At 39.5% G+C, this 27,745-nt stretch overlaps 1 protein-coding gene across 8 annotated transcripts in view; it reads right to left on the reverse strand.

Moving 5' to 3' along the window:
• Nucleotides 1-1,556: 1,556 nt before the first annotated feature.
• PLCB4 (phospholipase C beta 4) overlaps nt 1,557-27,745 on the reverse strand; it is a 478,321-nt gene continuing 452,132 nt past the window's right edge. For 6 of the 8 annotated variants that reach the window (XM_081559119.1, XM_081559116.1, XM_081559117.1 and 3 more), the window contains 8 exons: nt 22,499-22,614; nt 21,155-21,230; nt 19,242-19,417; nt 15,808-15,909; nt 8,913-8,970; nt 8,394-8,480; nt 5,254-5,290; nt 1,557-3,075 (listed from right to left, as the gene is read on the reverse strand). In XM_081559119.1, coding sequence (XP_081415245.1) covers nt 2,987-3,075; nt 5,254-5,290; nt 8,394-8,480; nt 8,913-8,970; nt 15,808-15,909; nt 19,242-19,417; nt 21,155-21,230; nt 22,499-22,614 — 741 coding nt within the window. In that variant the 3' untranslated portion in view covers nt 1,557-2,986. The remainder of the gene's footprint in view (nt 3,076-5,253; nt 5,291-8,393; nt 8,481-8,912; nt 8,971-15,807; nt 15,910-19,241; nt 19,418-21,154; nt 21,231-22,498; nt 22,615-27,745) is intronic. The other 2 variants (XM_081559122.1, XM_081559121.1) reach the window with 1 other exon arrangement.

Raw genomic sequence — 27,745 nt, forward strand, 5'->3', positions numbered from 1 at the left:
ACTGGAACCAACAGTCCTGGGGGACTGAGAAGCAGGCTGTAGTATCTCCACTATAAACTTGCTTCTTGGGGCATAGATTTAGAAAATGGGAAGCCTCCTGAAGAAACCTCCATGGTATTGGAATAACATGGCACTAGCAGCTAACAAATGGCCAAAGGAGGTATTTGCATGGATGATCTGAGCTAGCAGCTTGGGCTCCTGCCCTTCCCCCGCAAATCCAGACTTTCTGTGTATCCCAGAAGAAAACTGGAAAAAAACTGAGTCCAGCGTGAAAACTCTTTTGAGCAGAGACCTTGAGACACTAGAATGGAAGGATCAACCTTGCAGGACTGTGGTCCAGGGCAGTTAGGAGCACACAGGAGGGGTAACCGGATGCTCCTCCCCACTGCTGGGAGGACACATGAGCTTCCATTTGTACCCAGAGGCCATCTGGGAAGAGAAGCAGGGAGACTTCCTTAATAGGGAGGGAACTCTAACTGGGAGACTGACTTTCAAGTAATTGAATATACCTCTGAAATAAGTGTTTGTTTTTTTAAGTTTGAAGAGACTGAGTAACTGTAATTGGCAAGATTTTTTGTCCTTTATAATAAAGGAGAACGTAGGATCTGAGTGGAACATGAGCTTTACAATTGAAAATAAACCCATCTTTTTGTTGTACACTTGAACTGTGTGCACATGTTTAATCCTATTACAGTGGATTCTTCTGGGAGCACATGTGCCTGCTGAGTCGCTTCAGTTGTGTCTGACTCTTGGCAACCCTATGGAGTGTAGCCAGCCAGGCTCCTCTGTCCATGGGATTCTCCAGTCAAGAATACTGGAGTGGGTTGCTGTCTCCTCCTTCAAGGGATCTTCCCAATCCAGGGACCGAACCTGCATCTCTTAGGTACATCTCCTGCATTGGCAGTTGGGTTCTTTACCACTAGCACCACCTGGGAAGTCCTCTTCTGGGAGTAAGATATCTCATATAATGAAAGCAAACCTGGTTAGAGACAAAACTGGCTCTGGATTTAAGCAGGAAGACAGAAATATTTATGGTAGTGTAGGAGGATGAAAAGCCAGAGAAGAAATGATCAGAAAAACGGGAAAAGTAGTAGTAATATTTCAGGAGCAGAGCAGAGAGGGGTGAGTTATGGATTCAGTCAAGTGCTACAGAATGGTGAGCTCAGTTGAGTGCTGGAAAGGGGCTATTTGATTTGGTGAGAGAGAGCCATCTGAAATCTTTCAAAACTGGCCATCCAGTTGTACCATTTTAATAGCCATCATTTTCCACGAGATGTTAGTGTGGAAAAATATGTAGTCAAACTATACTGTCTTACAAATGAGGAAATTTGTAACCAGAGAATTTCAAAAGAAGCCAGTTCAAATGATAAATATGAGAAAAAGGAAAAACAAGTACTTGACATTGGGAGACCAGTCAGCCAGTCTTTTTATGTCAGGAGAAGACTGTGCTGGGGGCAGGCATAAAGCCCCCTCTAAAAACAACAAAGGGATTATTTAGGAGACAGAAAAAGACACTGGGAGGCATCCTGAGGAGCAAACACTCTGACCGATGTTGATGTGTTTTCACTTTTTTATTAGAGAACTTGGGAGTTGAGTTTCAATATTGATGGTAACATAATTCTCTGTTTTATTCAGAGGAACACACAGAATCAATCTGTACAAGCATATACAACAGTTCGGTTGGTGGTTGGTGCCCCAAATCAGTAATCTGATTAGTTCTCGGTTACAGTTTCCATGCGCTCCTCTGGGCATTGGGGCACAGCTCCATTCCCAGGAGGGACTTTTTCATGCACTGTCTGCAACACAACTACAGCAGGCTTAAAGACCATGCAGATTAACACTGTAGCAAATTGTTTTGATATTTAACAGACATAAAAAGGTTATTTCCTGATATGAAATTCTGAAAATCTGCATAAATATTTTTGTGTAAAATTAAATTAGTTATGTATTTTTTTTTTGAAACTAGAACTTGAAGTATCAAGAATGCCCACATAGTTCATATACACATATATATAGACTTTTTCATTATGCTAAAAGTCTTGAGAGTCAAATTATATTCTGTGCCATACAGTTACTTAACCAGTATTTATTTGCATTAGGTTAACTGTGTACGGATTAGTCATAATTGGTGCTTGTGTATCATGCAAACATAGTTCTAGTATTCCTGTTCACTAATCTTGTCATGTGGCAATACTTACATGATTTTGCTCTCTGACAGTGTGAATTAGGAGCATAAATACTTTTTACATGGTCACATTTACAAACGGTTGCCAATAACCACTTCACAATCTTCATGGTGTAAGAGTGAGCTGTAGTAATCTAGGGTCAGCAGAAGCAGTTCCTAGGAAGCAATGTCAGATGTCAGCTTCTTAAACGTGCCTGAGAGTTCTCCTTGTGAGCACATTGGGTTTTGGCACAAGGACACGGTTCTATTTTTCTGTTGTTCTAACCATTTCCATGACTGTTACAGGAAATTAGCTTCTCATGGCATGGTGGAGACATGGCACTTACTGATGAGGTAACTCAGATGTAGAAAAATTCCCCCCAATTATTTGTCTAGCAGATCATCACTTCTGCTAATAAATTTGTAGACAGTTCCCCCCGCCCCCCCGCAGTGCATGTGCTGGCTATTACATGGCTAATGCACTACTTTTGCTGCTGCTCAAACATGTCTTAACACATCACAAAGCAGAGTTTTTAACACCAAGCTCATTTACTTGTGATGATATTTTCTAGCAAACATGTTGAAGTGGTATGATCAACTGGTAAACTCTGCCTTACTGGAGTCGCAATTTTGGGGGATTTGTAACTACTTTTGGTTGGCCAAGGAAGTTCAGTATTCAGAATGTTTAAGAGAAATAAGTCTCTGTGGTTTCAGGTGACATTTTGTCTACATGAAAAGGAAACGCAGAAGACATCAGCTTTCTTCCATGGAATTTGTGTTCAGAAGCTGGGGAGTGCTCTTTGATGCAGTGGTTCTGTGGTTTCAGTTTGTATCCTGGAGTTTCACACAACTGTTGCTGGTCTGCGGTCCATCTCGGCTTCCAATTTCACCATCTGCTGCATCTCCTTCGCCTGTAACATCAGAAACAAGACCTTACATGTTGAAATCCTCTCCTGAAGACTTGCAGCAAAACCCCACCTCTCTTTTCCCTTCAATTTGATGCTTGTCACTATGTCCTGGCTATTTAAAAGCGTGGTCCACAGACCAGCAGCAGCAGCATTGCCTGGGATCTTGTGAGAAATGCAGAATCTTGGACTCCACCCCCACCCACCCTTCTGACCCAGAGTCTGCATTTTAGTAAGATCCCCAGAGAATTTTTATGCATGTTAAAGTCTGAGAAGGAATGGTCCACACAGTACCAGGAAAACAACTGGAAAGGAGGCTACACCTGTCACTTGTAGATTATGTCATTTCTAACTGTTTGATTTAGTTTCCACAGACTGACATGCCTTAACTGTGTGTAGATAATTTGATCACTTTCAGAATAAGCATTGCTTATGTACAATTTATTCCCCAAATAGCCTGAAATTTAATTAAAAGTGACTGTCTAAGAATCTCAGGGATGGGGAAGTTTGGGTGGAAGCCTATCACATTGGTTTGGTTGGAGTATGCTGTGGACAGAACATTACATGCATACGTAGGGTTCCTGGAAGGCTACTGTGCAAAAAAAATCTTACACGCTCTTACTTCTCTGGAGCAATTCAGCTTTTACAGTCCATCCCAGGAAGTAAGCTACAGTAAATTGAACCTCATGAATTAAGGCTGTCAAGAAGACAACCAGCTGATTTGAGAGGTGGAAAGGAGTCAGATGGGGACAGGTTCCGGTGACAAATCACTGCCTGGCAATATAGGGAAAAATCAATTGGTTCATTTTAAGCTTTACTTTCCAACCATGTGCTTTTTCCCCAACCTAATGCATGTATCTTTTGGAGAAACAATAAAGCATTCCTGTCCTCTTTCAGTGACACATCACATTGAAATAAAGGACATTTTAAAATGGAAACACGGATATATAACTTGGAGGAGGACTCTGATGAGCTACGATGTTACTATTCGTGTCTACTTAGGTATTCCAACTAAATGGAACATCAGTGGGAGGATTTAGTCAACTCTGCAGATCATACTATAAGCATCAAAATATCCCAAATGAAGTCCTGCTACAAAATTAGTTTAACCCACAGACCACAGAGTGATCTCCTTCTTATTGTTATTTTTATATTGTGGCTTTAAATTTCATTTTGGTGAGGATGGATATAAAAACACCAAAGATAATAACTTTCTGCTGACATTTGGGATGGATGGCTCCCGCTCCCCAGATTTTTTTTTTAATGCCTGAAATATACTAATGCTCTAATAGAAAAATGAAGAAATGGAGAAAATACACGAACATGAAACTATGACACAAACAGTATTTATAAGAGATGACAGTGAAATAGTATCAGCACTGGAAATCAAATACTTTTATGTTCAGTAAATAGTAATAAAGGATTCCCTGTGCTTTTCCCCTCTAGCATTAAGGGGGAAATATTGAACCGTTTTAGAAGGATCTTTTAACGGTACAGGAGGATTCTAAGAGCCAGGTTCTCATATGAGCAGGGTGACCATTGATGCTCACTTGTCAGGACGGTTCCAATTTATGCCTATGGTCCTGGCTATTATGAACAAAGTCCCCTTTCACTTTCAAAACTATTCTGTTTGAATGATAAATTATATGGTCACCGTATTTATAAGAGGTGATCAGGTTCCCTGGCAGACTGGTTGTAACAGAAAGCTTGACAAGAGTCATTGTACAATGATGCTGTATAATGTTTTTGCATGCAGACCATAACTCTCTGTTACTAAAAACCACCAATCAACTTTTACTGGGTGCTTTAAAAATTAATGGCAGTCATATTAATATTTGTGAAATATCTGACTCTGTGACCCAGTTTCAGCTGTGATTGGTCCAAAGGACCACTGTATATTGCTTTTTTCAGTGACTGGGTATGTCTTAATCAGCATGATTTGAGATTCCTAGGTCTGCAACTAGAAAGGATGCTAAAACGCCATCAGAAATAATTCTCTCAAGACGCTGGGCCTTTCAGTTTGAATTGTACTTCAGAAATCCAAGCATCAAATAGTCAAACTTTTCAATCAAACCCTTGCAATCTTAACTAGTTAAGAGCAGATGTGAATCGTCAAAGCACCGAGAATACGAACGCAGTTGAGCAGGAAGGCAATATCTTGCTTATCAGAATTTTCAGTCCTACCTTGCGTTTGGGACACTGCGTGACAGGATTTCAAAAGCTGTTTGTACAAAAATAGTAATGTCAAAATTGAGTCATACATACAAAACAAAGAAAATAAATGAATACTGAAGTGAATTTGAAAAATGAATGCAAAACCATATACAGAAAAGCAAAAGGCTAAGAATAAAACATGTATACAACCATCAGCGACAAACTTACCCCAGGTTGATCTCAACAGAAACAAAAGAACAAAAGCGACCAATGCCTATCAGCCCAGACTGCAGCTCTCCCGTGGGGCAAGACCCCTCACCTCTCTTCGTTAAATGACAGGATTGATGACAAAAACCAACTTTTAAAACTTGGGTATGACAGTAATGGAGCATTTCATGTTTGAAATGGTGCATGTCAAGACAGATGAGCTCATGTACGGCTGGGAGGTCTATGGGGAATAGTAGGGAAAAAAAATCCCCAACCTTTGGAGTTTTAAATGAACCAAGCAGGCAAAGCCATTAGAAAGGACATAGGAGGTTAGGATCCAGAATCAGGACCCAAACAGATTAAAACTTGAGTTGTTTCTGCCAGTGCCCTCAACACTGTCTAACAAATGAAGTAGATGATTCCAGGCTTTGCTTTGGGGCAACCAGGAAGATTTATAGGATAAGGATTACAGGAAAGCAGTAAGAAACTTTAAAGGGAGATATTATTGCAGAATGTTAAAATTAATTGCGGTTTAATAGTAGTTTGGGAGATTGTTGTACAAGTTTGGGACAGTCTGGAGACAGGAAACTGTTTTCTGTCAATGAAATTTTGAATTGAGTTGCTTTAGTCGTGTCTGACTCTTTGTCACCCCATGGACCTCTATCATCAGGCTCCTCTGTCCATGGGATTCCCCAGGCAAAAATACTGCAGTGGGTTGCCATGCCCTTCTCCAGGGGATCTTTCTGACCCAGGGATCGAACCTGGGTCTCCTACATTGCAGGCGGATTCTTAACCACTCAGCCACCAAATAGGTTATAGGGGGAGCTCTCCAAATGGTTCCAGACCTTGCCTAATATGAGAGAAGAAATAGAGCTACAGCATCTTTTGCACTGTGCCTAAGACAGTGTTGACCCACACTTAGTGACTGAATTGAGAGGTGTTCAGTCTTTAAATTCCCCCCTCCAAAAGTACACTAGAAAATATCTGGGACTGAATTTGTTATAGAATGGGCCATATTTGTAAAGCAAAGCTTAACACAGAAATTCAAGTCCAAATTCCACACTTGCTGGAAGCATCAGTATACCTTGAATTTCTTTTCATGGAATCTCATTAAATCTTCACCAAATCTCAAGCCTTCTTACATTCTTTCCTAAGCTTCTGTGACTCAAAGTATCAGGTGTGGGTGGTAGGCATTACCTGTGACCCCTTGAAAGGCATTATATGAATTTCCAAAACAAGAAGTCACTATCCTCCTAATAAGATCCAATCAATACCATTATCATTAATCCAATATTTCAGTGCAAAAACCCTGGTGTGATTTGAGTTACACATGTATTAGGATAAAAGGCCAAAGTGATTTTTAAATTGTGTACTTTAGCTCTAAAACTAAAAACGCTAGGTATTCTCTAGCTCTGATATATACCACTATTGTAATGATGAGCAATTTTTAGCACATTTATATTCCTTAGTCAAACTTGTTGCTAAGCAACACAGTGATTTCTAAGTAGTTTCTTAATTTAGTTAACTGAAACATAGCTGCATCTTACCTTCATTGTGCCTTCTTCTAAGGCATCCTTATCCCCACCTAGTACTGAGTCACTGAAGTGGACTCTAAAGTTTTGGAAATAGTGGCTATTCCCTTACCCATTCCCCTCACCCTCCAGAAACACTTTCTGAAAAATGGCTTTTAGAGCAAAAAAAGTTAGGCAACTTGTACTAGAAGGGGCTGTATCTATGGATTGGTCAAATAAGTGGGACCTGTGGGACAATAAACACTTTTTGTCCACCTTGGAGATCTGTGGACTATTCATGAACAGAAGCATTTAGCTGGAAAAGAAATGGGAAACATAACTTAGAAGAATGCTGATGAATAAAACTTCTATCAACCAAAAAGTAAAGGATATGAAACCAGAAGTTGGATTTATTTGTTATTGAATTGCAATACAAAAAATAAAAAACTGATTTTATCGTTTTTTTTTTTTTACTTTCTCTAAGGTACTTTTTAACGTAATTTCCACTTAATTTTCTTCAATGTAAGCCATTTACTCTAAAAAAAAAATACCTTAAATAGGATTACTTTATACAGGAAAGGAAACAGGAAAGACTAATGCAGTACAAGCACGATTTCAGCAAAACCTCTTTACAGCTTCTAGATTGAAGTAAATTATCTAGAAATAATAACTTACAAACCAACTACACCTGAAGAGGTGTATTTGGACTGAGATAGACTGAAATTTTAACTGCTACTGAGGGTCATCGTGCCATAGAAGCGAGAGGTATTTCCACCCAACTGAAATGAGACTGTGGGTGGCCAATGGGCTGTAGCCCAACTATCTGAACTCCGCTTGAGGCAAACACACATTCATCTTGATGTTGGTATATGCCTGGCAGCTACTGAATAGTTGGATTTTGGAGAGCTCTTTTTATTTGTGTATATTTTAATTTAGTGTTTAACACTAAGAGTATGATATCCACTCACATTCAATGGTTTGTAGAATTATGGTGGTTCATGCATTTAGGTTTGGCTTTTAAGTCCTGAGAAGGTTTTATAATTTCATTTTTAGATTGAGGTTGAAAATAGGTGGTTTCTCATTTGCTTTTAAATACAATATCACTTGTCTCTAGGGTACAAGTGATATAACTCCACATAAAATGGAGATGTAACTTATAATCTGTTTTCTACTCCTCTCAGGAATGTCCTTTTTAAAATCCCCGTCATCTAATCAAATTTTGATTCTTTTTTTCCTCCACAGCCACATTCCTCTCCCACTTCAAAAAAAGTACTTTCTGTTCTTTTGGATGAAAAGGGGAAAGTACAGTAATGACACCATATTTTTCTAGCCACCTTTCTATGCCACTACACAGGCTACTGGCTTTAGCAGAAGGGTAACTGTGGGCCATGGCATTTGCCTCCTGAAGCTGGTTGGCTGCCTACATCTTTTTATGCTTTTTAAGTGAAATACCTGCTCATTCTGTTTCTCTAGGAATTCGAGGTGCTCAAGCTGGACTTTTTTCAACTGATCCATTTCTTTGGACTGCTTCATGGCGAGCTGCAAAGCAAAACAAAACACTTCTGATCAACTTTGGGTTGTAACCTTAAAACTTATGGATGAGGGTTGGTAGTTTGCAATTTAAGAGAAGGATATAAAAATAATAAAAAAGGAAGAAAGAAAATAGCCTGAAAACTGGGAGAATTTAAACCCCATAATTTTTACTGGTAAGACAGTTGCTGCCAAAATCTTACAAAAGAAAAGAGTATTTGTGCATGATTAAAATTTGGCTTCACTTTCTATATAAAATGGTACCAATTACCTTAAAGATTTTAGTGAGAGATTAGCTTTCAGGGAGAAGAGAGGAGAAGCTAGAATATTTAGCATACAGAAAAATCAAATTAAGCAAATTATCCAGAAGTCTGAAATCTAAGCATGAGCTACTGTTTAGCTTTTTCAAAGGAAAAGTGCTAAGAAACTTATGATACTTACTCGCTTTCTTTCTTCCAGAAACTTTTTAGTGTTGCTGCTGTTTAACTCCCTGACTCTCCTAAAAGCAAAGGTATGAACCACAGTTGGTATGTCACTGGATGGAATTAATGGATAGTAAGAAAGAAAAAGTCATATTTCATTTAATTATTTGGATGAGATTATACTTCCTTTTCCTAATTTTTTGAGGAATTTTTAAATACACAATGTACAGAGAAAAAGACACAAAACATCTGTGTATCCATCACTCAGACTAGTCAATATTAATATGTTTTACCACCCTTGTCTCATATTTTTAAAGGAAATAAAAGTGTTGCAAATATAAATAAAACCCCCTTTGTATTTTTCTGGACTCCATTTCTCCTCTTTTCTCTCTCTCCAGAGGTAACCACTATTCTGAATTTTGGTGTTGCCATCAATCAAGATAGGCAGAAGAAACAACAACAGCCTCAAATAAGTAGATGATGCCACTCTAGTGGCAAAGGGAAGAGGAACTAAAGAGTCTCTTGATGAGGGTGAAGGAGGAGAGTGAAAGAGCTGGCTTAAAACTAAATATTAAAAAAACTAAGATCATGGCATCCAGCCCCATTATTACTTCATGGCAAATAGAAGGGAAAATGTTGGAAGTAGTGACAGATTTCCTCTTCTTGAGCTATAAAATCACTAAGGATGGTTACTGCAGCCATGAAAACAGAAGATGACTGCTTCTTGGCAGGAAACTGATGACAAACCTAGACTGTGTGTTGAAAAGCAGAGACAATACTCTGCTGACAAAGGTCTCTATAGTGAAGGCTATGGCCTTCCCATTGGTCAGTTATGGTTGTGAGAGCTGGACCATAAAGAAGGCAGAACACCAAAGAATTGATGCCTTCGAACTGTGGTGCTGGAGAAGATTCTTTGGACAGCAAGGAGATCAAACTATTCAATCTTATGAGAAATCAACCTGAATACTCATTGGAAGGACTGATGCTGAAGCTGAACCTCCAGTATTTTGGTCACCTGATATGAACTCATTGGAAAAGTCCATAATGGTGGGAAAGATTAAGGGCAGAAGGAGAAGGGGGCATCAGAGGATGAGATGGAAGGATGGCATCACCGATGCAATGGATGTGAACTTGGGCAAATTTTGGGAGATGGTAAGAGACAGGGAGGCCTGGTGTGCTGCAGTCCATGGAGTCGCAAAGAGTCAAACACGACTGGGCGACTAAACAACAACAACAAATCTGTGTTTTAATAATTTTATTACATATAGATATATCTGTATGTAATATACACCAATGTTTCTTAAACCTTAATATGCATACAAATCACTTCTATCATATGTGCATACATACATACATACTTGTATCATATATACATACAATAACCTCTTATCAAAAATACAGGTTGTATACAGGACCCACTCCCAGAGGGTCTGATTCAGTGGGTCTGGGGAAGGCCTGAGATTCTGCATTTCTAAAAAGCTCCCAGGTGATCTAACTATATATACATGTATATAATTTTGCATGGTTTCCAAATTAACCTGCTAACATATTCTGTGTTGTTTCTTTTGATAACTTGTCACTTAGATTTATGATTTAGAGATATAACTATGTTTCAAATAATTCCATTATTTTCACCAGCTGTATGGATTTTTCCATTTATGGAAAATTTTGACTATGATATTTTCATTTTACCATTAATAACAAGTAGGTTTTTATTTGCCAACAATGCACAATGGTCTGGTGCATAGGGTCTTGCAATGCTTGGCACACTGTCTGCTGGCTAAATAAATGAAGTGTAGGACATATCTTCTTGTGTACATGAGCGAAGGTTTCTCCAGGGGGTAAACCTAGGCTTGCAGGTTGATAGGGAGTGAACAACTTCATCTTTACTCCAAAGTACTTGTCCCAATTTGCACTCTCATCCATCGTATCTGGGTGCTACCCTTTCTCCATATCTTGGTCCATTCTTGTTACTATCAGACGTTTCCTTTTTTGTCAGTTGGTTGGTTTTCTGAAATGGCATCATGCTGTTGCTGTAACTCACATTTCCTGGATTACTGGTGAGGTAGAGTGTTTTTCAAGCCTGAATAGGCCTATAACTGATTGAGATTTTATAATAGTTATAGGTTTATTCAGGTTTTCTCTTCCTTTTACAGCCAGTTTGTGTATTTTAGTTTTTTTAAGCAATTGTCCATTTCATCTGAGTTTTCAGATTCATTTGTAGTATTGTTTATAGTCTTGGTTTTCAAAAATATTTACTTCAGTATCTTCAGTTAGTTCTCTTTTCATGTCTAATATTACTAATTTGAGCTTTCTCTTTCTTGATCAGCCTTGCTGGAGGTTCACTTATTGATTCTTTTTCCAAATAACAAGCTTTTGGTGTTACTCTCCACTGATTTTTGTTTTCTATTTCAATACGTTTTGCTTCCTAAACTTTTATTTCTTCCCATCTGAGATCTTTGGGTTCAGGTTATTTTTCTAATTTTATGCCCTCTTTGAGCATTTTGCTCATTAATTTTCATTAAAAAAAAAAATATATATATATATATAACTAGGCTATAATTTTCACTGTAAATATCACTTTAAGATCTATTCCCTTAGCAACTTTGAAGTATGTTAATACTGTATTGTGAAAAAGTCACCATGCTGAAGTTAGATCCCTAAAGCTTATTAATCTTACAACTGCAAGTTTGTACCTTTTAACTAACATCTCCCCATTTCCCTACCCCTAAACCCTGGTAATCACCAATCTACCCTGTTTATATGAATTTGGCCTTTTTTAGGATCCACAAATAGATAGTATTTTTCTTTCTCTGATTTATTTCACTTAGCATAATGTTCTCAGAGATCCATATTGTCCCAAATAGCAGCATTTTCTTCTTCTTATGGCTAAATAATATTTGATTGTATATACATCTCAAGCTTTCTTTAACCATTCACTTAGACACCTAGGTTGTTTCCTGTCTTGGCTTTGTGAATAATCCTGTGATGAACATGGAGATGCAGACAGCTCTTCCAGATCATGTTTTCATTTCTTTCCGATATATACCCAGAAGTGGAATCACTGGGTCAAATGGTAGTTCTATTTTTAATTTTTTGAGGAACCCCTCTTTATTACTTCCCATAGTGGCACTACCAGATTACAATCCCATCAACAGTGCGCAAGGGTTCCCTTTTCTCCACATCCTTGCCAACACATATTATCTATTGAATTTTTGATAACAGCCATTCTAACAGATGTTGAAGTCATTGGTTTTAATTTGCATTCCCTGGTGAATAGTGATGTTGAGCACATTTTCACATATGTGTTGGCCATTTGCATGTCTTCTTTAGAAAAATGTCTATTTTTTTTTTTTGTCTTTTGAAAAATGTCTATTTCAGGCCCTCTGTCCACTTAAAAACTTTTTTTCCCAAACATTTAAAAATTTTATTTATTTATTTATGGCTGAGCTGGGTCTTCGTTGCTGCATGTGGGTTCTCGCTCCTTGCAGTGAGCAGGGGCTACTCTAGCCACAGTGCACGGGCTTCTGGTGTGGTGGCTTCTCATGTAGGGGGCATGGGCTCTAGGGCGCACGGGCTTCTGTAGTTGTGGAGCACCAGCTTAGTTGCCTTGAAGCGTGTGGAATCTATCCGGACCAGCGATTGAACCCACGTCTCCTACATTGGCAGGCGGACTCTTAACTATTGGACAACCAATGAAGCTCCTATGCCCACTTTTAAAATTAGATTTGTTTTTGCTATTGGTTTATATGAGTTACTTACATACTGTGAATATTAATCTGTTACCTGTCATATGTTTGCAAACATTTTCTCCCATTTGGGAGGCCATCTCTTTATTTTGCTGATTATTTATTTCTCTTTCTGTGTACTTTGGCTACCTCTGACACACTGATAAACTGCAATGTCATTCAGTTAATAAATATAATGTCATTTATGTTGAAATGTCTTCTTAGACACAAGATAGAAGTGTTTTTCAGCTTCTGCATGTCTTTCTTAGCTCTCTGATTATAAATATTTAATTTTATTTCTCAGTGGTTTGATAAGGTGGATACACACAATATATGTTACCTTAAATATAGTACCTTAAAAAAGCTAACTATTTGGCCCAGAGAAATTATTTTTTAAAAAATATGTCTTTTGTAGATGTTTTAGAATCACCTAACCACTGGATACAGAGTTATAATAAATAAGTATGTAGAGCTGAAATAAGAAAATTAAATAAAAAACTTTCTGGTTATTAATAACTCATAATTTAAAACAATTTGACCTCAACTGGACTGAAGTCCACTTTGCAACATATTTGAAAAAAATAGGATAAAGAGCTATTTAACAATTAGTATATTTTCACATTGAATTCTATATTTCAACTTTGAACAGTCTAAAACAGTTTAACAAGGTTTTTACCATGGCATGAATGTTTTATTTTTATGAGCTAAAGTGGATGATGTCCTTTCCACATATACAAGGCCATTAAATAAAGTTCCTTGTCTGAGAATAATGTCCAGAGGATGGTACTTCACTGGAAATGACATTCAGTTGTGGCCGTGTCTGGTGGTGAAAGTAAAGTCTGATGCTATAAAGAACAATATTTCATAGGAACCTAGAATGTTAGGTCCATGAATAAATTGGACATGGTCAAGCAGGTTATGGCAAGACTGAACATGTTAGGAATCAGTGAACTAAAATGGACGGGAATGGGTGAATTTAATTCAGATGGCCATTACATCTACTACTGTAGGAAAGAATCCCTTAGGAGAAATGGAATAGCCCTCACAGTCAACAAGAGTCTGAAATGCAGTACTTGGATGCAATCTCAGAAATGACAGAATAATCTCAGTTCATTTTCCAGGCAAATCATTCAATGTCATAGTAATCCAAGTCTATGCCTCAACCACCAATGCTGAAAAAGCTGAAGTTGACCGATTCCAGGAAGACCTACAAGACTTTCTGGAACTAACACACACACATACACACACACAAAGATGTCCTTTTCATCATAGGGGATTGAAATGCAAAAACAGGAACTCAAGAGATACCAGAAGTAACAGGCAAGTTTGGCCTTGGAGTATAAAATGAAGCAGGGCAAAGGCTAACACAGTTTGGTCAAGAGAACACACTGGTCAGAGAAAATACCCTTTTTCAACAATGCATGAGATGACTCTACACATGGACATCACCAAATGATCCATACCAAAATCAGAAGGGGAAAAAAGTAGAAGCGGTGACAGATTTTTCTTGTGCTCCAAATTCACTGAGGACAGTGATTTTAGCCATGAAATTAAAACATACTTGCTCCTTGGAAGGAAATCTATGACAAACCTGGATAGCGTATTAAAAAGCAGAGATATCACTTTGCTGACAAAGGTCTGTATAGTCAAAACTGTGGTTTTTTCCAGTAGTCATGTGTGGATGTGAGAGCTGGATCGTAAAGAAGGCTAAGTGCCAAAGAACTGATGCTTTCAAATTTGGTGCTGGAAAAGACTCATGAGAGTCTTTTGGACTACAAGGAGATCAAACCAGTTAACCCTATAGGAAATCAACCCTGCATATTATTGGAAGGACTGGTGCTGAAGCTTAAGCTGCAATTCTTTGGCCACATGATGCAAGAGCTGACTCATTGGAAAGACTCATTAGAAAATGGGAAAGATTGAAGTCAAAAGGAGAAAGGAGCACCAGAGGATGAGATGGTCAGATAGCATCACCAACTCCATGGAGACAAATTTGAGCAAAATCAGGGAGATAGTGAAGGACAGGGGAAGCGGGTGTGCTGCATTCCATGGGGTTGCAAAGAGTCAGACACCAGTTAGTGACTGAAAAATAACAAGATAACTACGTCAATATGATGGTGTACAAGAGCACTGAATAAATTGAGTAATAAGCTTCTTAAAGAGAAACAAATGACACTCCATGTTTATTGGGAAATTTCTTGTTCAAAGTGTTGAAAAGGTGATTTCTTTCCAGGTCCAATTTCTGTGGAATTCCAATCCCACTGCTGACCTGTTAATTCCAAACCATATTTAATCCAACAAAACTTCAGCATAAAAATGCACTGGATGGTAATACGCTTTATATTCTGTCAACTTGAAACATGGGACACGCACTGGGCATCAAGCACTGCTAACCCCCTCTCTTGGGCCATGACTAGCGACGCCCTCTTAGGCACCTTTACCAGCTTCGGCTAAAGCAGTCGCACCTTGGAACTTCCATGGACATCACACAAACCTTCCCCCAACTCTATGTGGCCAAGAGCTGATTAACACAGAAGTACAAACACCACGTGCCCATGGCTCAAAGGAGCAGATCATGGTAGTTTACACTCCAGAGCTTGGGATCAGGCTGCAGAGGAACTCTAGCTGAGATCATAGCCTTGCTTAGCCCCTGCCCTGGCCCCCTCCTGCTTCCTCCTCTCTGCCCTGCTGAAGATCCTTTCCTCAGCAAATCATATGACCCAAAGTCCTAGCTTCGTCTTTGTTTCCAGAAAACCCATTCTTAGACAAGGACAAACCAGAAAACCTGAAGGAGGTGATTTGAGATGATCCCTAGTGTAAAGGTCAGTACAAGGCCTATAGACTGTGAACACATTCAGGATGGGCTTAACACCTGAGCAAAGAGATGCTTTCAGGATGACCTAAGCATCATGTGGGAAGGATATTTTGTCATAATTTATACTATTTTGTTTATGCCATATTTTATACAATTTTGGAAATGAGCACACATATATTGAATGTAAATATGTTTTACTAGTGGTAGTAAGCAATCAGAAGATGTTTTATAGCAACAATAATGTATCTTCCCAGCAGTTATGACAGCAAGATTCTAAGCCAGCTCTCAGAAAGTTTTTTTGTATCTCAACTGTGAGTGCGTGTGTACACTGGAGTCAGTATTATATTCTTGCTGTGAGCATTCCAACTCACCTTTCCCGTTCTGCTTTATTCTTGATGGATTTATCTTGGCTGATGGCTTTGCTATTTTCCATAGAAATCTTAGCTTGGTGTGCTCGCATCTCTTTGCTTTCCCTGTGTATTAAAACAAAAACAAAACCAGGAAGTGATCATTTTGTAATGTACAGACATCGAATCACTATGTTGTACACCAGGAACTAACAGTCTTGTAGGTCAATTATACTTAAAAAAAAAACAACCAAACAAACTCTTAAAAAAAGATATCAGATTCATGGTTTCCAGAGGTAGGGCTGAGGGGAAGGGAAGTTGGATGAAGGTGGTCAAAAAGTACAAACTTCCTGTTTAGTCACTAAGTCGTATCCTAACTCTTTGTGACCCCATGGACTGTAGCCCACTAGGATCCTCTGTCCATGGGATTTCCTAGGCAAGAATATTGGAGTGGGTTGCCATTTCCTTCTCCAGGGGATCTTCCTGACCCAGAGATCGAACTCACATCTCCTGCTTGGCAGGTAGATTCTCTACCACTGAGCCACCTGGAACAAACTTCCAATTATATGATAAATAAGTACTAGGGATATAATGTACAACATGATTAAGATATATGTTATATAAACATGAAAGTTGCTAAGAGTAAATCCTACAAGTTCTCATTACGAGGAAAAATATTTTTTCATTTATTTTGTATCTCTATGAGATGATGGAAGCTCACAAAACTTATTGTAATCATTTCATAATATATATAGGCCAAAGCACTATGCTGTGCAGCTTAAACCATACAGTGCTGTATATTAGTTATACCTCAGTAAAACTGTAAGGAAGAAAAAGGAACCAGGGGAGTGGAGAGTTAGTGTTTTGTAGGTAAAGAGTTTCAGTTGGGGAAGATGATAAAGTTCTGGAGCTGGATGGTAGTGACTGATGGTTGCACAACAGTGTGAATATACCTTATGCTACACACTTACAAACAGTTGAAACAGTAAATTTTGTGTTGTGGATTTTTAACTCTAATTAAAAATGTAAACAAAAAACAAATTTCATATGTAACAATAGGACTAGGTTCACTTTTATTTCATTATTGAGATCATGAAGTTGTCTTGCATTCTGTGAAAAGGAGGACAGGAGCCCCAGTCCACAAGGATGCTTCTCCTGGGGGCAGTGGGTCACTCACTGTGAAGTATCAGTGATGGGCTGGGAAGAAGAGACATGATGTGTGTCTAATGTAATCCCAACCACATGATGATCCTATATAGCTGCCCTGAGTAGGACACTGTCATTAAGTCATCAACACGCCAGATACATTCTGAATAAATAAAAGCTACAAATCCCAAGTTATACACAAACATCTCAGGCAATCACGTTTACAAGCCTATATACAATAAGACAAATGGGAATAGTGAGCACAGCATGAGAATAATCAAAGAATGCACAGGGACAACCACTAACAGTCAGTAAAATACAAGGATTTTCCAGCTTTGTCCCATGTTTTCCGGGGGGGGGATCAGATTGCTTGGAAGAGAAAGGATGTTCTAACACTCACAAATGACTGTCTTGCTTTCTGACAGCCCAGGGGGAATGAAGGGGACAAAATGGTTTCAAATAAACACAGGAAACAGGGGTGGGGGGCGATGCTTACAGGAGACTGATCACTGTGTGTGAATGGGTACGTGTACCACGAAAACTCATCTCTTTGGATTATTGATGAGTACAAAAGCACACCATTGAGAATCTGAAAATGAAAGTATTAACAAAGAATCTTCTCTGGAACCTACGGTGATCTCCTTGGAGCACTGCCCGGAAATGGGCAGGTTAAGTGGTGTTTGTACTTTGTGGAAAGGATGGACAAAACTGAGACAGAGAGGTCTGCAGTCAGACGACTTGTGGCCACAGAAGCTGGAGTATGCACAGAGACTCCTGGCCCAGGAAAGGGGCTCTCAGAGTTTTTCATAACTTGTTATTAAATTGACCATCTCTTCATTCATTCATTCAACAAGCACTTATCAATAACCAAATAATGCTGCCAAATATTAAGAAGGCAAGAATTTTTGAACCAAGAACAATAGCTGTGATGGTGACAAAGAAACATGACCACAAGGTACTTAACAAAAAGCTTCAGCGCTGCTGTTACTTTGAAAAATACTCCTGCCATGGATCTATTTTTTAAGGTAAATTAGTTATAAGGTTATGGTTCCTTCAAATGACTTCCTAAGTCATGCAACAATTCATCTAGTTTTTTTTTTTCTTTTGGACAATGCCTACTGTTTGGGATAATTTTTTCTCCTTTATTCAACTACAATAAAAGATTAGAAGAGAGTACCTTATTTTTCAAAGTATCTTTGAATAAGGGTAGACATCTAAAATCTGATATTGTAGAAATGGTCAAAGGGAAGATGATGAACCAACCTTTCTGTGTACTAAATCAAGAGCATTTCTAAGGGGAAAAAGGCACTTTTAATCCTATACAAATAAACAGAATACTTTAAAATGGATATGGTATGGTACTTGAGCCCACAAGAAACTCAGCATGGCATACATACCTCATTCAGTTGTCTCATGAGAGAATCAGAAACTACGGCAAAAATACTTCACGCTCTTATGGTTGTGTATCATGCCATAATGAAGTTTGGAATCTGAATGTGCCTACATAATTCATTTCAGAAGTTTAAAGTTGTTTTTTTTTGTGGAGGTTTGTTTGTAAAATGCTTCTGTTTTATACTTTCTGGTGTGTATCAACAGACCGTCACTGCGACACAGAGTTGGCCCTAAAGAAGACGCACAAGCTGCAACCTAGCTGCGATAAAAAGACATCACTGACATAAACACTCTTTTGCCTGGGGAAAAAGTCCAGCTCACCATCTGCAGTGTCTTAAACATGATACTCAATGTGCTGAAATGGGGAGAGGCAAAAATAAACAGGTACTTTTTGCTATTTCTTGATCAGACCTGCCTTTCTAAAATTTATAGACATCCTGACAATGGAAAGGAAGGTCTTTCCACAGGTACCTCTGAGCCATCAGAAACAACCATTCTAGGAGTTCAACTGGTTGGTCTTTATCTCCTTCTGTGTCTTTTCTTCCTAAGAGGTTCCAGATCATTTTTTAAAAGCCAAATCTGGCCCTATAATTTTGTGACACCTCCAGAACCACTTGGAGGTAGCAGAGTCTGTGATAATTTTTAGTCTGTATCATACGCTACTTGTAATGTGACTTAATTTGTTATAGGAGTATGATATCTTGCCACCACTTGGAAGCATTTTGAAGGTCGAGGCCATTTCTTATAGTTCCTCTTGCCACATCAACTCTATGACAGAGTATACATGCAAGCTCAACGTTATATGTGAAGTTGATTTTCCTTACTACCTTGACACTTGTGCATGTAACACACACACACACACACACACACACACACACATACACACACACTAGGAGTTTCTCTGGAGGTAAGTTGCCCACCTGTCATGGGACAGTTTCAGCTGCTGGGTCTGCTGCTCGTGGGCGTTGATCAGGAGCTTTCTGAGCAGCTCGCACTGCTGGCTGAGGTGCAGGTCCCGGATCTCCTGCTCCTCCGCACTGTGGGTGTTGATCATGTCTGACCACTCCTTCGTGTGCTGTGCCACAATCTCCTTGACCTGTGTGGGGAAAAGAGGGTGGTGCCACCTAGAATTTTCACAAGCAGGTAGGAACTAAAAGCACAATATTAACCATGAATTTCAGATCCCCCTCATTGACTTACTTGGTCAATCAGTAGACACCTATATAACCTGTAAAAATATGTACTAACCAACAGGAACTAGGAAGTCATCACTTTTTAAAACAGGGCAATCATTTTGGCCTGGATATTTAACCATGACCCATTTCACTGCCTAATTTGCCCACACGCTGGTTTGTCTGGTCCTTGGGCTCCTTTACTGATTCAATGAGAATCCTCATGCTTTTCCAGCTTCACTTCCACAAGGTCACAGGTCTGAATAGAGAGCTGTATGTTCTCTTATTCCTGGGTCATGACTTATTGTGTCATCTTAGCAAACGCTGGGGTAGACAGTCTTCCCCTGCAGGGAGTACCTGTGCTCTTCGCACTGTGGGTTTATAGCTCATCAAGCGCTAGAGTCTATTTCTCCAGCTCGTTGAGTCTGGCTGACCCGTGACTTGCTTTAGCTGTGAGACTGTAGCAAATGTGAGGCAAACAGAAGCTGTGAAAGTGCTTATCCTTTCTCTATTCTTGGAATTCTGAGAAGCCTGTGCTAGCCTGCTGGAGAGTGAGAGGTCATATAGTTAAAAACCACCAGCAGCCAGCTTCCTACCAGAGACCTCAGAGAGGCCATCAACTCAGCCGACTGCTGACATACCCAAGTCCAGCCAGAACCAGTAGAGCTGTCCAGGGGCGAATGGTCTGAATTCTAACCCACTGAACTGTCAGTTAATACATGGTAGTTGTCTTAAGCCACTAAATTTTGGTGTGGTGTTTCATTCAGCAAAAGCAACTTGATACAAGGTTTCAACTTTCTTATTTACACAAAGCGGTTAAAAATCACGGAGTGTTGCATAGTCATTAATTCTCAAATATTCTAGTTAAGAGAGTGGGGAACAGCTCTCAAAAATGTACAGCTTTAGACTCTTTACACCTCTTTAGACTGCAAGGCAGAACAGACATAAAATACACAGCACCATGGAGAACTTCAGTTTGGACCGCCTGGCTGGCCCGGGTGTGTGGCAGTGTCACTCGCTGGATGATGGAGCTTCATGTAGATGTAGGAGACTGGCTAGTCTGACCAAAAGCTACAGTTGGCAACTTTTTCTTTAACAGTTCTATGTCTTTTATAACTATTATCATAAGAATTATTTATGTTCTTGACTGCAACATGGTGCTCAGTTCTTCAAGATGTCTGTCATCATACTAAATGTCCCCTAAACTCCTCTTTTCTTGTGTTTTGGGGGGGAATATGAGTAATTAGGCTCATCTCCTAAAATCTTAGCTCTGGAATTTTCCCCGTCCTAAACTTCCACAGCAAAGTTAGCATGGAAAATTAAATTATTGACTATAAAATAAATATTGAAATAAGAGTTACTGAACCCTCTGGGTGGGTAGTTTTCTGTCATATGTTCAATGTTACATCTATAGGGAAGTAATTCTATATTCTACACAATATTTCTTTTTAATAATTTATTGTTTTCCTGATGCCTCTGAGGCAGACAAAATAGACATTGTGAGTATATGTCTACAATGAAGGAAAGGTGTTCCAGGAAATGCCTTTTCTCTAACCCAGTAGGCCCAGACCAGCCCCAGGCTACTGTTATTTCTGATTAAAACTGGGTGCAGCTTCAAAAAAATTACCAAGTTGTTGCTGTAAAAATAGGCATTTTCTTACCTTAGATTTGTGATCTGATGTCAGCGTCTGAATTTTAATTTCTGTTTCTTTCTTCATTTCAAGACAATTACTTCCCCTGAAAATGGAAAACCGCAAATGCATGCCAAGCATTAGATATCTTCCCGCTCCCAGAGGCCTTTGCTCCAAAGTCTTCCGATGAAGACAATTAGTTCATCACACTTGGGATGCCATGGCTCACTGGGCAACCTCGGTTCTTCTAGTAATAGATGCACACCTTACAAAATATCTGTATCGTGATTACTCAATTCAACCACTACACAAAGAGCCATTTCAGACCTAACAATTATTTCATTGTAAAGGATTTGTTGTCAGTTTCCATTTTGGTTCCTGCTGTTCTTCAAGCTATTTTTCATTTATTCAATAATATACTATTCAGGAGGAGAACTGAAAAACAGGACGTCAGCCTTGAAGTGAATTTTCAGTTCTTCTACTCTGGTTGTAAAGCCAGATTTTTGTCTTTGACACATGCCAGCAAGGGAGAAAAATAGCATTTCTTGGCACTACGGGGTAATTTTTGCTTCTTACTCTATTGTGAGTAGGAAATATATACTAGGCAATTGCCCAGCAAGCATTACTGCTTATTTCAGTGACTATTTTTTCCTTTTGGAATATCCATATCATTGCTGAAACAAGAACAGGCCCTGAGCGTCTGTCTTCAGCATGTACGCTCTGATTTATTATAGTCTAAGTCAGAATGCTTCATCGTATTATTAATGGAGAGTGCCTCTGAGAGACACATTCTAAACATCCAACTTATCACTTCTCCATGGCTGGCACTGCACGTGTTTTTCCCTACTCTGTTATTCAGTTAGCTTGCAACATCACAGAAACATCTCCCTAGCTAAATTCTAGATAAACTCTTTCAAAGTAAATGCAATGACAGGTTTTATTCAACAGTTTTAGCTGTTGGCATAAGCTAAAGATTCTTGAAATATTAAACATCAAAACTGGATTTTTCCCCCTTGAGTACATCAACCTTATTATTTATTACCTGGTGATGCAAAATGATTTCTGGAATTTTCCCAACTTTAATTTGTCTTTCCTTCTCTCCCCATTCACCTTAAAGGTACTTGCATGGAAAACTCATGAAAGACACAGTTATTATTTCATTAACCAACATCTGCAGAGCTTGAACAAAGCTCCTCTTTCCACTTCAGTCACTCCCTTTAGCTTAGTAGGTCTCTTATTTTCTGAAATAATTTTTAATGATGAAAACTCAGTTAAGACTAAGTTCTTCCTTGGCCTAAACAGGCAGCTAAACTGTGGGAAAAGACAAAACATAAAAAGGCAAAAATCCTCCAGAAGGAAATCAACAGCCTTTACCCTTTCTTCTTCATTGCCTTCTCTAAGATTTTCTCATGAGTCAATTTCTCCTTGTCATACTGTGCCACAATCTTGTCAACTTGTGTGCAGTGTAGTTTCTGCATGGTACTGTGCTCCTGCAGAAGAAGAATTTGTAGTTACGAGTTAGACTTGCAGTGAGGCTGATAAACTTTGGCTCACGTTGGGCTGGCATAATTCTCACCAGTACCTGTGGAGTCTCAGTTTGAAAATCAAGAAGTAGCTGAGTCTGGGAGCTGGAAAGACTTCCAATCTCCCACCCAATCCAAGAGTTTCTAGTATCCCCATAAGGCCTCGCCAAGAAGGGGGTCTCCAGCCTCAGTTCAGTGAACATGCCTACCTCAAAAGGCAGCCCTGCCCACTGCTGGGCAGCACCAATCATACCAGAGTTCTTTCCTCTGCACATAGATGTCTCCATAGAACTCCACCCATCCATCATTTTTTTGTTTCTTTTTTGTCCACACCATGTGGGATCTTAGTGCCCTGACCATGGATGGAACCCATGCTCTGCTGTGGTGAAAGTGTGCAGTCTTAACCACTGGACCACCAGGGAAGCCCCTCACCCACCCATCTTTGTTCTGCTGTCTGAGTCATCTAACTAGTCCACGGCCCCTTCCTCAACCTAGTGCCCAGAATGCAAGTTCAGCCACCATATTTCTTCTTTTTTACATGCTAAATATAACTATTCATCATGTGGCATGGCTTCTACACACCAGGGACATTTTGGAAGGTCTTGAACACCATCATTACACAATGAGAACTGCCATCGTGGTTTCACAGTCAGCTCATTTTGGATCCCTAACAATTAATATTTTTTGCCAGCTTCCTTGTCAAGATGCACTCACAAGAAAGACAGAATGTTCAGGAGCCCTGGCCTTCAGCTTTACAGATATTTAAAATATTTCTCCATCTGCTTCCTCTAATCACTGAAATGGGCTGAAAGGCTTTGAAAATTTAGTATTTCTCTATGAACATTACTTTTTCCTATAATTTGGCCATATCCAGGGGCTTAATGAAATCAGATTCTTTAACTTCTCAGCCCCTAAACACAGAGGAAAATATTACTATCAATAATATTCACTCCAAGATGATGCTTAATGTAATATCCTAGTATTACTCTTGAGAAACTTAGAGAAATGAAATGATATTAAAGTCTGGAATGGGTAGGCTATATTCAGTTTATATAGCTACCCTCATGGTCATGTTTCCTTTTGCTTACTTTTTAAAGTGTGTCCAAAGAAGACATACAAATGGCTAACAAACACATGAAAAGATGCTCAACGTCATTCATTATTAGAGAAATGAAAATCAAAACCACAGTGAGGTACCATTTTAGAATGGCCGCCATCAAAAAGTCTACAAACAGTAAGTGCTGGAGAGGGTGCAGAGAAAAGGAAATCCTCTTACACTGTTGGTGGGAATGCAAACTAGTACAGCCACTATGCAGAACAGTGTGGAGATTCCTTCAAAACCTGGAAATAGAACTGCCATATGATGCAGCAATCCCACTGCTGGGCATCCACACTGAGGAAACCAGAATTGAAAGAGACACGTGTATCCCAATGTTCACTGCAGCCCTGTTTACAACAGCCAGGACATGGAAGTAACCTAGATGTCTATTGGCAGACGAATGCATAAGGAAGTTGTGGTACATATACAACATGGGACATTACTCAGCTATAAAAAAGAACGCATTTGAGTCAGTCCTAATGAGGTGGACGAAATTGGAGCCTATTTTACAGAGTGAAGTAAGTCAGAAAGAGAAACACCAATGCAGTATATTAAAACATATATACGGAATTTAGAAAGATAGTAAAGAGAAGACTCTGCATGTGGACATCACCAGATGGTTAACATAGAAATCAGACTGATTATATTCTTTGCAGCAAACATGGAGAAGTTCTATACAGTCAGCAAAAACAAGACCGGGAGCAGACTGTGGCTCAGATCATGAACTGCTTATTGCCAAATTCAAACTTAAATTGAAGAAAGTAGGGAAAACCACTAGTCCATTCAGGTATGACCTAGATCAAATCCCTAATGAGTATACAGTAGAAGTGACAAATAGATGTAAGGGACTAGATCTGATAGACAGAGGGCCAGATGAACTATGGACAGAGGTTCGTGACATTGTACAGGAGACAGGGATCAAGACAATCCCCATGGAAAAGAAATGCAAAAAAGCAAAATGGCTGTCTGAGGAGGCCTTACAGATAGCTGGGAAGAGAAGAGAAGCGAAAAGCAAAGGAGAAAAGGAAAGATATTCCCATCTGAATGCAGAGTTCCAAAGAATAGCAAGGAGAGATAAGAAAGCCTTCCTCAGAGATCAATGCAAAGAAACAGAGGAAAACAACAGATTGGGAAAGACTAGAGATCTCTTCAAGAAAATTAGAGATACCAAAGGAACATTTCACGCAAAGATAGGCATGATAAAGGACAGAAATGGTATGGACCTAACAGAAGCAGAAGATATTAAGAAGAGGTGGCAAGAATACACAGAAAAACTGTACAAAAAAGATCTTCACGACCCAGATAATCACGATGGTGTGATCACTCACCTAGAGCCAGACATCCCGGAATGTGAAGTCAAGTGGGCCTTAGAAAGCATCACTATGAACAAAGCTAGTAGAGGTGATGCAATTCCAGTTGAGCTATTTTAAATCCTGAAAGACGGTGCTGTGAATGTGCTGCACTCAATATGCCAGCAAATTTGGAAAACTCAGCAGTGGCCACAGGACTGGAAAAGGTCAGTTTTCATTCCAATCCCAAAGAAAGGCAATGCCAAAGAATGCTCAAACTACCGCACAATTGCACTCATCTCACATGCTAGTAAAGTCATGCTCAAAATTCTCCAAGCCAGGCTTCAGCAATACGTGAACCGTGAACTTCCAGATGTTCAAGCTGGTTTTAGAAAAGGCAGAGGAACCCGAGATCAAATTGCCAATATCCGCTGGATCATCAAAAAAGCAAGAGAGTTCCAGAAAAACATCTATTTCTGCTTTATTGACTATGCCAAAGCTTTTGACTGTGTGGATCACAATAAACTGTGGAAAATTCTGAAAGAGATGGGAATACCAGACCATCTGACCTGTCTCTTGAGAAACCTGTATGCAGGTCAGGAAGCAACAGTTAGAACTGGACATGGAACAACAGACTGGTTCCAAATAGGAAAAGGAGTACGTCAAGGCTGTATATTGTCACCCTGCTTATTTAACTTATATGCAGAGTATATCATGAGAAACGCTGGGCTGGAAGAAACACAAGCTGGAATCAAGATTGCCAGGAGAAATATCAATAACCTCAGATATGCAGATGACACCACCCTTATGGCAGAAAGCGAAGAAGAACTAAAGAGCCTCTTGATGAAAGTGAAAGAGGAGAGTGAAAATGTTGGCTTAAAGCTCAACATTCAGAAAACTAAGATCATGGCATCTGGTCCCATCACTTCATGGGAAATAGATGGGGAAACAGTGGAAACAGTGTCAGACTCTATTTTTTTGGGCTCCAAAATCACTGCAGATGGTGATTGCAGCCATGAAATTAAAGGACGCTTACTCCTTGGAAGGAAGGTTATGGCCAACCTAGATAGCATATTTAAAAGCAGAGACATTACTTTGCCAACCAAAGTCCGTCTAGTCAAGGCTATGGTTTTTCCAGTGGTCATGTATGGATGTGAGAGTTGGACGGTGAAGAAAGCTGAGTGCCGCAGAATTGATGCTTTTGAACTGTGGTGTTGCAGAAGACTCTTGAGAGTCCCTTGGACTGCAAGGAGATCCAATCAATCCCTCCTAAAGGAGGTCAATCCTGGGTGTTCATTGGAAGGACTGATGTTGAAGCTGAAACTCCAATACTTTGGCCACCTCATGCGAAGCATTGACTCATTGGAAAAGACCCTAATGCTGGGTAGGATTGGGGGCAGGAGGAGAAGGGGACGACAGAGGATGAGATGGCTGGATGGCATCACTGACTCGATGGACATGGGTTTGGGTAGACTCCGAGAGTTGGTGATGGACAGAGAGGCCTGGCGTGCTGCGGTTCATGGGGTCACAAAGAGTCGGACACGACTGAGCGACCGAACTGAACTGAACTGAATGATGACCCTATATGCAAGACAGCATAAGAGACACCGATGTAAAGAACAGACTTTTGGACTCTGTGGGAGAAGGTGAGGGTGGGATGATTTGAGAGAATAGCATTGAAACCTGTATATTACCATATGTAAAACAGATGACCAGTGCAAGTTCAATGCATGAAGCACGGCACTCAAAGCCAGTGTTCTGAGACAACCCAGAGGGATGGAGTGGGAGGGAGGGAGGTTCAGGATGGGAGGACACATGTGCACCCATAGGTGATTCATGTCAATGCATGGCAAAAACCACCACAATATTGTAAAGTAATTAGCCTCCAATTAAAATAAATAAATTAGTTAAAAAAATAAGGTGTGCAACAAAAGTGACTTAATTTTAAAAAAATTGATTGTCTTCCTAAGAAAATCACCTTGAACCTAATTCATGAATATCTTTAAAGATTTCATAAAATATAAATGGGGAAGGGATTTTGAACCTTACCAAGATTTCCTTAACTTCCCAGTGTTGCTAGTAAGTTAACACAGGAGTCGATCTACAGTTCATATATACATCAGTTCTTCAGAAATGCATTGGTGCAGCCAGTCCTAGCCTTCCTGTCAGGTTGATAAATGCCTTTGGGAGAAGGAGTAGAGGAAGGTGGTGATGGGTTCTTGGAAAAGGCTCTAGGAACAGGGACAGTGAGGTTGTCCTAGATGATGTTACTCTGCTTTGGATTTGCGGTCAGAGAATTAAATGTAACAATGTCTTGCTTAATTTGTGGTTGAAACAGCTGATGAATCTAGAAGTACCAATGTACTGGGCTGGCCAAAAAGTTCATTTGGGTTCTCCATAAGAGCTTATGGAAAAACCCAAATGAATTTTTGGCCAACCCAATACATGCCCTTGAGTGTTATAAACACATTTCAATCAGGGCTTCTGCATTGGATTAAGGATATGAACAGTCTCAGGTCTTGGGACAAGCCACTTAATCTCAGTCTGTCCATCTGTTTAATTGGGATAGTGATACCTACTTTAGTGGGTTGTTAGGATTAAAAGTAAATATAATATAAATCACATTTCAAATGCTTATCAAGCCTTATTCAAAATATGTTGTTGTTCAGTTGCCAAGTTGTGTCTGACTTTTTGTGACCCCATGTACTGC

Source organism: Giraffa tippelskirchi, chromosome 13, assembly GCF_054371585.1.
Source record: "Giraffa tippelskirchi isolate mGirTip1 chromosome 13, T2T-mGirTip1v1.2.pri, whole genome shotgun sequence".
NCBI lineage: Eukaryota > Metazoa > Chordata > Mammalia > Artiodactyla > Giraffidae > Giraffa > Giraffa tippelskirchi.